Source organism: Trachemys scripta, chromosome 1, assembly GCF_013100865.1.
Source record: "Trachemys scripta elegans isolate TJP31775 chromosome 1, CAS_Tse_1.0, whole genome shotgun sequence".
In the NCBI taxonomy this organism is placed as follows: Eukaryota; Metazoa; Chordata; order Testudines; family Emydidae; genus Trachemys; species Trachemys scripta.
Genome location: NC_048298.1, coordinates 300,112,702 through 300,123,574, shown reverse-complemented (window position 1 = coordinate 300,123,574; position 10,873 = coordinate 300,112,702). Strand labels below are relative to the sequence as shown.

The following is a 10,873-nucleotide window of genomic DNA, read 5'->3' as shown; positions in this document are numbered from 1 at the left end:
AACCTCAAGAGTTATGAACTGTAATTTGAAGAAAGTTTTACCTTTGGTTCTTGTTCTCAGAAGATAGCAGTTATAATTACGGTTGGAAGGATTTTCATATGTAAATGTCAATTTCACTGTACACATGCAACCCAGTGAAAAATATTTCCATTCATCAAAATTTACAGATAATTAAGTGCTGCTTGCTTTTTTATGTTTTGACATGTTGAGAATGTGTGTTTTAATGGCTATAAAGCTTTAATTTTTTTGAATCTCAACATCTACGGTCATTAAATTATTGTAATTTCCCAACTATTAAAATTAAATTGATAAATAGAAAAATGCTTAAAAACATGGATATCCATCAAAATAATAAAAATAATCAAATTCTTCCAAGCCTAATTATTACAGATCGCCCATCACTTACCTTCACATTTAGGGATGCTGGGTTTTTTCCCCCCTGCATTTTCACCTTTACTGAAGACAAAGACACTGACAGTTGTGGCAAGAGATAACTATTGTCCTTTTCTGACAAATAGACACTTACCACCCATTTTTTGAGACAGCGTAATTACTCTGAGTTTTAGTTTTGTCAATCATGGATTTAGAACACATATCCCTTGTTTTGAGGACAAAAAATATCAATCTATTTTCTCCTGCATGTCCAGGAGAAACAAACGATCTACTGTATAAAAAGTTATTTCTAGTGAATTATGGTTTAAGAGCAGTGTCCAATCACAAATATTTAAATAAATTTATCTGTCCTATATTTCCTGCTCTCCATGAAGAGATCTTTTGATTGGCACTCCTCTTTTGTTTGAGGCTGAAAGCAAATATGTAAATGTGGACAGGATACAAAAGCGAGTCAGTTAACTAAATATTTAAAACCTCTGCAATTATTAGTTTATTAGTATCATCCAGGATTCAGGTGTTCAGTATTTCTCCTGAAGTTATACATAAACAAATGCAAATTGAAATAAGAATCTGAAAGTCAAAATTGTATAACAAAACAATACTCCATCACAAAAGCGTGTAAAATTACAATGCTATTTTTAAACACTGGCACTTGAGAACCATAATTTTATAACCACAAAATTGCCAAATTGTCCCCCAAACTGGTAAGCAGGTATATGTGAAAATAGTTACAGTTGCCAGCACTTGAAGTTTTACTGAATATGCAAAAAACTTTGCTTTGGTTTTGGAAGAGAACTATATTTGATCAAATTAGACATTGTTGGTATATCATAGTTAAACATTTCACTTTTTCAATGCAAAAATTTAATAAAATGTACTTTTCCATACAACTATATTTAACTTATAAATGGGCAAACATGAAGAGTGCGGTATAAAACCTAACAGGAAAAATACATCTTATCTCATTTTAGTTTGAGACAATATACAACTTTGTTTAAAGGGCTAAAACTAGAATTTAAAATTAAAAATATGAATTTACATAGATTTAACAAATAATGGTACCATTTATAAAAATGTTGGAACATAAAATCCTTTCTTGTGGGCTATTTTCTACCAGGAGAGTTTCATGGTATAAAGTCCATAGCCATCACTACATTGTCACAAAAAATTAATATGGTACTTTTATAATTTTTAACTGCATACATTTTTGGGGCATGTTTATCTCTTACAAGTGTTCAGAGATTTACAAATACAACTTCCATTACATAGTAATGGAGTCACATGTAAATTCCCCACACAATGGTAAGAGTATACCCTTCCTACTGGTCCTTCTAGGACAGCATTTTAGAGGTTTTTTCTGAAGTATTCCATACTGTAAAATTGAATTCTATACTTCTCAACTCTCCAAGACTGGTAAACTTACGCAACTCAATATTACATTTCACAAAATCCGAGCAAATATCAGTTGGATGAGATTTTTTGTTTCCAGTTACGGAAGAAAATTCTGTTTTATCATATGCCTATATATTTTCCTACCCTATCATGATTATGAAGGGTATGCAGATCAAAGCTTTGTTTATCAGCTGGTTATACAAAAAGATGAAAACTGTAATAATCACGTGATCCCAAATGGGCATACAATAAAGCAAAGATGAGTTCCCCTCAAAAAAGAAAAATTATGATTTTTCAAGGGCACCTATTAAAAGGACAACAATACTAATAAAAAAATTGTATTTACTCAGAAGCATTCAGAATGTCAACAAAAACAGCTGCAACTTTTTTTTTCCTCTTTTTTTGCAATTACAGAGTGGTATTCAGTTAACAGAACAACAATTATTTTTATGATGCATCAGAGACAACTGAAGATGAAAAATGAACTACATCCCCATATATAACTAATTTGTGCTGTGCACCAACAAGAACCTGCTTTAAAACTTCCATGCCAATTTACAACCCCCACACTGTACCAGGCAAGTTTAGTGGCCATTGAAATACCACTAAGGACAGGGCTATCTAAAGACACGTTCGGTAGTGTGTTAACTATACAAAAAAAGAGACACTGTACAGTTTAAAAACAAATCTTACACAGCCTTACATTTCAATTTTTTTTCTTTAAAAGGAGTGAGTTGTGTACAGGGGGTTTAAATGCTTTATAGACAAGAAATTGCTCTAGAAGAGACTTATTCATCATCATCTTCATCCTCCTCGTCATCTTCCTCATCATCTTCATCCTCATCGTCATCTTCCTCATCATCTTCATCCTCTTCCTCCTCCTTCTTTTTCTTGCTCTTCTCAGCCTTGGCAACTACCTTTTTTCCTACATCAGGCTTTCCTTTAGCCCGGTATGCAGCAATATCCTTGACAAGAGAAGTGGGAAAAGGATCTCTTTAAGAGATTTAACTAGAGAAGAGCTCTGCTAAACTGTCAAACAACATTTAAGGATTTGCAGATATGCTGTAACTACTGAGATATCTACATCTTCACACACGCACACACACACACAATCCTTATCTAGGACATAAAATTATAATTAGCCATCCACAACACATCAGAATGACATGGTCTAATATTTGCAATGTTATGCCTCAGTGAAATGCAATTATATGGCATCCTGCTTAACTGAAGTTTATTAAACAAAAAAGGTACAAGAACTTTGAAGAGTAGACAGTGCCACCTTCTGCGTGCAGTAAATGTATTCTCTAGGCTTACACTGCATAAAACTCAAATTTATACTTTTTTCAAAACTTCAATCATAAAATGAAGCTAGAGGATTGCCAATAGAATATCAAGTCATAAAAATCAAGCTTGACCCCTGGCTTCATAAAAAAATTGAGTACAGAATATAATTTATCCTAGTATATATTAAACCTACGACTGGGCAACATCTTTAGCCAGATGGCCTAAATCTTGATGTTCCTCCCATACAGTATTCTGTAAACTGCTCTCTTCGCAGTTCTTTCATTATCTCTTAAAATTTGTAATTTCTTTCAGAAGTGACATTCATTAACTAATATCAATGGTCTTTAAGTAAAATATTTACCAACTCTAGATTTTCAGAACTTGGACATTAGTTTGCTCTAGAAGGAAACTTTACATACATCAAATCCCAAGCATTTGTGCAAGTTTAGTTGACAAATTTAGGTGATATCAGTAAAGGGAGAAACAGTTGCAAGTAAAGGTTAGTTGCTTCAGATTTCCCCACCCCTGTAATATTTAAAATAACCCTAAACTAAAATGCTTCAGTCAATTTAGAATTTAAACTACTGAGGAAAGTTTAATTGCAGCTCTGAATTTACTCTTCGTTTAAATCATACCAAAGTGTAGATTTATATGTGAATAATTAACATATTAAAGGCCAAATTATGCCTTTGTTGCACTCAAAGGGCTAACACAGGAAGTTTTCTAACCCACAGTATATCTGCAGGGCATGATTCCTACCTAGTGCTAGAAGCCCCCCACCACATAGTTACTTGCCCATTAATTTGCCACCACCCCTTAACTGGTTTTGTTTGCCAGCAAAGAGACACTATTGATCAGAATTTCAGCATACATGCTGAAGTGTGCAATACACAGCAGACAGGGGTGCATACTATTCCTTTGTAAAGGAGAATTGGTATGTATCCCATCATACATCCCTCTCTCCCTTAGTTATCTTGTCCTGGGAATATGGAAATCAAAATGTCATTGCCACTGCTCTATATCCCCAATACTCAAATAGAGTAGTGATTTAGCCTTAATGATACAAGAAAACAAGTTAATAGATTGACAATGGCTTCCTAAGATGCATTAATAGCTATGTTACGTGTTTGAAGGAAAACACCACAAAGTGGGTGCAACAGAATACATGTCTAATACAAACATCTTGTCCTCTAACATTTAACACTTTAGGTATAAAGTAAACTAAAAACTGTTCTTTAAGATAATTAATATGAACATATGCTATGACTATTTTTCCAATAGTATGTGGCAAACAAATTTAAAGAGGATTAAATTTTCCCTTATTGGCATTACTTAATAGAGCAAACTGGTTGCAGAAGTCAGCTGCTGCTATGAACCATTACTTTTATTATTCAAAACAAATACAACGATATGTACTAAAACATCAAAAGATAAGTTCTGAAGTATGATGAATTAAAGTGTCATAATCCTCACAAGGACATGCTATTAGAGATATTCTCTCTAGATGCCTCTAATGTCGTTGGTAATTTGACATTTTCATAATTATACTTGTGACGTACAATGTCAGAGTACTCTAGAGGAATTTTCTTTTTTAAAACCAAGTCAATCACTTAGTCCTTTGATACACACAATGCTCACTAATTTATGCACATGGAGATGTTATATTAATTTTCCCATAAGAAGAGGGGGAGGGATAGCTCAGTGGTTTAGAGCATTGGCCTGCTAAACCCAGGGTTGTGAGTTCAATCCGGGGGGCGGGCACTTAGGGATCTGGGGCAAAAATCAGTACTTAGTCCTGCTAGTGAAGGCAGGGGGCTGGACTCAATGACCTTTCAGGGTTCCTTCCAGCTCTATGAGATAGGTTTATTTACTTACAATTATTTAATCATTCAAATTTGAATTGGAAAAGGGAAGAACCCTTTGTTCACACTGAATCCTATTATTTACCTTTTCATACTTCTCCTTCAGTTTAGCAGCCTTCTTTTCATAGGGCTGTTTATCATCTGCAGCGGTGTTATTCCACATCTCTCCCAGTTTCTTTGCAACATCTCCAATGGACAGACCAGGATGTTCTCCTTTGATTTTCGGACGAAATTCAGCGCAGAATAAGAAAAAAGCTGAACTGAAAAGAAAAATTGTAATTTTAAGTATAAAGGTTAAACTACTGTACTAGACATAGCAAGTTTTGAGACCTTCACTACATGATACAGTAATACTATGTTAAAGCACAATAGGGAATACTTAGTGTGCACCAGCACAGTCTACACAGACCAATTAATGTGCAACACATTAGTGAGCTTTAGAAATCACACTCCCGTGCTGTGCATAACCCAACCAAGTTTCTCCGATTTTAAGAGTTCTGAGAATATGGACTGTGCAAACTATTTCACAGGAAATATTAAAATAATCTCATGATTACTGTAGAAGGCTTTCCAGATGTCAGTACCAGCCACTCTTAGTTTATCTTTTAGAGTTTGCTCCATTTTAAAAATGGAAAGATTTAGCACCATACAAGCTTGGTATCATGCTAATTTCACATTTATCTTTCGGAGGTATGGCCTATTTTAAGGAAAAAGGCTCAATTCTGCAAACTGTTTCATGTACGCAGTTCCCTGCGCCAGTTCAGAGCCCCCGTGACTTCAAAGGGACTGTGTGGACACATGGTTCTGCATTTGCCAGAATGGTTCCAGGACTGGGGCCTAATATTCCACCACAGTTTAAAACTGGAGTTATTTCGTCTAGCTGCTAGCAAAATTCTATTAATAAAAACGGTCAACACTGATCGTAACAGTGTTGGTTTATTTTTAAAAGATAGAATTGTTGGAATAGATCTATGCCAAGTTTCAAGTAAACAATAATTGAAATGGACCAGATTTATAGATTCTAAGGCCAGAAAGGGGATCATCATCATCTAGTCTGACATCCTGTACATCACAGGCATAGAACTTCTCCAAAATAATTCCTAGAACATATTTTTTAGAAAAATATCCAATTTTGGGTTAAAAACGATCAGTGATGGAGAATCCACCACAAGCCTTGGCAAATTGTTGCAGTGGTTATTTACACTCACTGTTAAAAAAATTACATCTTATTTCCAGCCGGATATGATCTTTTTATAATGTGGTATTTATAACACTAAATCCAACTGATTTTTAAATGTGGTTACTTGCAGCACTACGTTTAGAAATTGTGTACTCTTCTATACTTCAAATCCTCTAACTTGGATTTTTAAAAGGCCATTTTATGTATGCATTTCAATGCAATGCTCCTGTTCAAGACACACTAACTGGAAATATACTTACGGAGGCCTCTTCGGTGCATTAGGATCCTTAAACTTCTTTTTTGTTTCCCCTTTGGGTGGTATATAACTTTTCATTTCTCTTTCATAACGAACCTTGTCAGCCTTTGCCAGATCTTCAAACTTTCCTTTTTCCTTAACAGACATAGTCTATAAAATAATAAATGGGGGTGAGTGCATGATTCAAAAACGCATCCGATCCCATTCCAAACTGTAACGGAAGTAACATTAAAGGCAGGAAATGCATTCACAAGTATCTGAATGATGTAAGTAAATATCAATTCAGTCTTGATTCTATTAATGTAAGGTAATCTATGCTGTAATCCTGTAAATTAGTACTTGTTTTTTGGTTTATCTTACCTTCCACCGTTCTGAACATTTTTTTGAGAACTCTGAAAAGTTCACTGAAGCATCTGGGTGCTTCTTCTTGTGCTCCTCCCGGCAAGTTTGCACAAAGTAGGCATATGAAGACATTTTACCTCTTGGCTTCTTAGGATCACCTTTGCCCATTTTTGCTGATTTTCTGTAACGCAGAAGAAAAATAAACCTTTAAAACTATTTTTGGCTCCCACACAGTATCATAGGAAGTTGGGAAGAATGAGTTTGTTGACTAAGATCTGTAAGAGCAGCTCTCAACTTTTATGAGAGGACCTCTCAGATTATATACAAGCTACAGCTCTCTCCTACAAAACTATATACAACTTGCAAAGAAGACTGCTATTACAGGTTGTTGGGTTTTTGTTTTTTGTTTTTTTTTTTTTTTAAAAGATCGCCTGGTCAATACAACCAACCTGGTCTTCAAGACATTTGGCTATTATCAAAAAAATCTTCCTGTTATATTTAAGAGAGTCATCAGCAATCAAGAGTGTCTGTTGCTAGTCAGTTTGCAGGCAAGTATTGGCATTAGTCTTAAGGGAAGTTGCTCCCCTCCTGCTTGGTAGAGCCACATGTCAACTAATTAAGGGCTAGAAAGGCTTAAACAGGAAGAAATTATTGAGGGGCAGGGGGAAATATTACAGTATCCTATCCTGATCAGCCTGTTGGTTATAAAATATTAACTTCCCCCTCCCCCACTTTCAAAATGCTTTACAAATATCACTTTGCATGAAAAAAAGCACAGAAATAAAGTATGCCATGTTACTTTCCACTTTAATTATACTGCAAAATTATTCTCCCTACAATGTGCAGCTAGAAACATGTCATGTTCCAACCAATGGCTTTAAAAGCATGTCACTTGTGTATGACATATAGAAGATTGTGCTCATTGAGCAGACATCCCCATCTCTCTTAAAGAATGGCAAATTATCTTCTCAGCACATTCACACACAAGGTAGATAATTTCTCTGTAAGTCTGGGGTGGGGGAAAAAAAAAAACACACATCTCCAGCCCACTGCGACAAACTTTGCTCTTCCAGAGAGGAGTGAAACAAGTGGGTGGTGTGTGCATGTATTGCCACAGAAGCAGCGTTTCCGATCGGTTTGGCGTATGGACAAACAGATTTCTGCTCTGTGACTAAACACATCCGGTTTGAAGTTTCCATTGAGTAAACAAGACTGTAGAACCAGGAGCCATTCCCGCCAGCAATGGAAATGCTTCCAGAGCAACCCCTTCACTCAAGGATAGTCTAGTGACACCTGGGAGGGATGGGGGGGTTCATTTGTTCCTTTTCATTGAAAGGAAGTGGGAGGAAAATAAAGAAAAAATGAAACAGGGGAATTCCACAACACATTTTATTAACACTGTAAATGTCTTTTCACCTTAAACACCCCAATTAAAACCCTGCAACTATCATAATAACTTGCATTTAAAAGCAATCTTCCAGCCATCTTGAACAGTAGGGGGTGGAGGAAAACTTAAGTACCCTTAAAAATGATTTTTTTTAAATGCTACAAAAGAAAGGGGCAAAATCAGAGAAAGGGCACAGTAGATGGTGTATGTGTTTGCATCAAAAATCATCAAGATTTATGCATTCTGGAAAGACATGAGGCAATAACTGTAGAGGAGGAGGTTAATGTATTTTCTTAAATCTGAAGGTGCAGTTGTGGCTTCTCTTGTATAACCAATTCCCACGCCCAAGAATTAAAACACACAATCTTGCTGGTGGGGGGAGGAGGGGAACCCTGCGTTTATTAATCATGTCTTCGTATGACTGCAGGATCTAGACTAAGCCCACGGCTGGCGCTGCCACGAGCTCTCAGGCTAAGCCAACCTCACTGCAAAGCCTGCGCCCCTCTGTCGTGTCTAACGGGGAGCGCGTGTCTAATCAGTCTCTAGGCAGAGCTGTGGCGGGTCCCGCTCCTGCGCGAGCTGGGAGAGGGTTTGCAGTGGCGCAGGCTACTCCCCGGGAAGGGCAGCAGCAGCAGCGCTATTCCTCCCATTTTGTGCGAACGGCCTGGCGATGAGAGAAAGTCCCCTTGAAATGTGCGCTGGGGCAGCTCGGGTGCGGCGCGACGGCCGCGCTTTAGGCAGGGCCCCCGGCTCCCCGTCTACCTAGGGCAGCGGCGCGGGCCCCGCTGCTCCCGCCAGCTCGGAGCGCGGCTGCCTCCCGGAATGGCCGCTGCTCGCCGCCGCCGCGCAGAGAACATGGCTCCTTCCTGCCTCCCTTTGTGTGCGCGCCCGGCGCACGCTCAGCCATGACAGCGGTGGGGGAGGGGGGCGGCGCGCTTCCAAGCGCGGCCCGAGCCCCCGGCGAGCGGGCCGCGACCGGCCGCAGCCCCCAGGCGCCCCGCGCACGGCGGCCGGCCACTCGCCCGGGCTGGGAAACCCCCGCCGCGGCCTTAGCGAAGGGAGAAAAGGCGGCTGGAAAAGTTCCCCGAACTGCGCCCCCGCCCTCCGTCCCTCCCGCGCCTCGCGTCCTCCGCACGGCGCTCGTCAGCCATGTTCCAGCGAGCGCAGCTCCGGCTCGCCCGCCGCCGACACGGCCCCGCGCCCCGGCCGCAGCCCCGCTGGGGAGCGCCCGGCGCCCGGCCCTGCGGCGATAGTTGCCGCAGGGCGCCGAGAGCAGCGCGGCGCCGCCCGCGCCCCCCCCCCGCAAGACCGAGCCCGACGGGGAGATTTTCCCTTCCCATCCCCTGCCCGCTTCACGAGCTCGCCCGCTTGCCCCCGGCCGGCTCCCGCCCCGCCCGCGGGCCCCGCCGCCCGCCAACAGCCTGCCTCAGACGCAGCCTAATTCGTCTTTGTGTGGCCGGGGCAGAGCGAGCGCTGCGCTGGCGCCGGAACCGCCGGAGCGCGCAGCCCAGCGCCCGGCCCGGGATACTCACCGCCTCCCTCGCTCGCACACTCACTCGGTCACTCAGCAGCGAGCCACAGGCGCTGAGACACTTGCCCGGCTGCTCGCGCTGGCCCCCAGTGCTGCCTGGTCTCGCTGTAGCCCAATGCACCGCAATGGCTGAGAGCGGGATCGATACGCAGCCTCCTCACGCTCTCAGCGCTGGTAACATTACTCTCAACACAGCCCCGCTCCTATTGGCGGCCGCCAAGCCAGCGGCCAACCTGATTGGTGGAGCCCCTTCCATTGTCCTGACCAGAGGGCGCCGCGGATTGGCCGCAGCGCGGGACACGTCACTGAGGATTGAAAGGGCGCGCAAATATAAAAGTGAGTGGAGAGGAGGTTGGCTGAGGCGGGATGTACAGCTCTGAGAGACTTAGTGCAGTGCTGCTGTGCATGAGGAGAGCAGCTCATAGGCAACCACGCACTCCCAGCTTAGCCAAAGGACGCCTCGCTCCCCCAACCGCACAGCCACTTCTATCTCCCCAAAGCGCACCCAGAGGCCTGCTTTGAGAACCCTTTCCCCACACACCCTACCCCCCAGGCTCCTGCTGCTACAAGGCAAGGGGACAGCAGGCCATTTTGTTACACCAGTGGCAAATACTGACCCTTACTAAATAGTGCATGTTTCTGAGGCAGATGCTCCCAGAGCATCATAATACAGCCACCACACATTTCTGTGGTGCCTTCTATCTAAGATATCAGCACACTCTACACACTATGAATTATTATATGATAAATAACACCATTTTACAGATGAGGAAAGTGAGGCACAGAGACATTAGATATCAAGCCGTGGCAGGTCTCTAGGAATCAAATCCAGGTCTCCTGCCTCCACACACACCCTATTTAAACCTCTAGGTCACACTTCCCCATATAGTAATGTCTATAGAGTAGTCCAATCTAAAAACACATTATATGCCATGTATGTTTTTACCCATATGGATTATTTTATCTGACACCTATATTTCAGGCACAAAGCATGATCTATTCTACAACTTAAAAGTCAAGAGTAGGAGGCAGTAGATCTGGGTTCTATATACAGCTTTGCAACAGACTTCCTGAGGGCTGGTCCACACTGGGAATTTACATCAGCATAGCTACGTCTCTCAAGGGTGTGAAAAATCTACAACCTGGAGAGATGTAGCTATCCCGACCTAGCCCCCAGTGTAGACAATGCTAGGTTGACAGAAGAATTCCATTGGAAGTCTCTTGCTGTAATAAAGCTGTAAAT

The 10,873-nt window shown here is 41.3% G+C and overlaps 1 protein-coding gene across 2 annotated transcripts; it reads right to left on the bottom strand.

The window, feature by feature from the left end:
• Positions 1 to 857: 857 nt before the first annotated feature.
• Positions 858 to 9,812, bottom strand: HMGB1 (high mobility group box 1). 2 transcript variants are annotated; one of them, XM_034758679.1, is made up of 5 exons: positions 9,632 to 9,812; positions 6,731 to 6,893; positions 6,375 to 6,520; positions 5,020 to 5,194; positions 858 to 2,750 (listed from the first exon to the last, which is right to left on the bottom strand). In XM_034758679.1, exons 2-5 carry the CDS (start codon positions 6,878 to 6,880, stop codon positions 2,574 to 2,576), a joined length of 648 nt encoding a protein of 215 aa, XP_034614570.1. In that variant the 5' UTR covers positions 6,881 to 6,893; positions 9,632 to 9,812; the 3' UTR covers positions 858 to 2,573. The 2 variants fall into 2 exon arrangements, with proteins under 2 accessions (XP_034614570.1, XP_034614571.1); XM_034758680.1 differs by having other exon boundaries at positions 9,656 to 9,811.
• Positions 9,813 to 10,873: the final 1,061 nt, after the last annotated feature.

Excerpts from the sequence above, each read along its gene's own strand:
- HMGB1 (XM_034758679.1), bottom strand. The coding sequence starts at position 6,880 with ATGGGCAAAGGTGATCCTAAGAAGCCAAGAGGTAAAATGTCTTCATAT. Across the intron at positions 6,521-6,730 it reads AATGTTCAGAACGGTGGAAG|ACTATGTCTGTTAAGGAAAA; the intron begins GTAAGATAAACC and ends ATTATTTTATAG. Across the intron at positions 5,195-6,374 it reads AATGCACCGAAGAGGCCTCC|TTCAGCTTTTTTCTTATTCT; the intron begins GTAAGTATATTT and ends TTTTCTTTTCAG.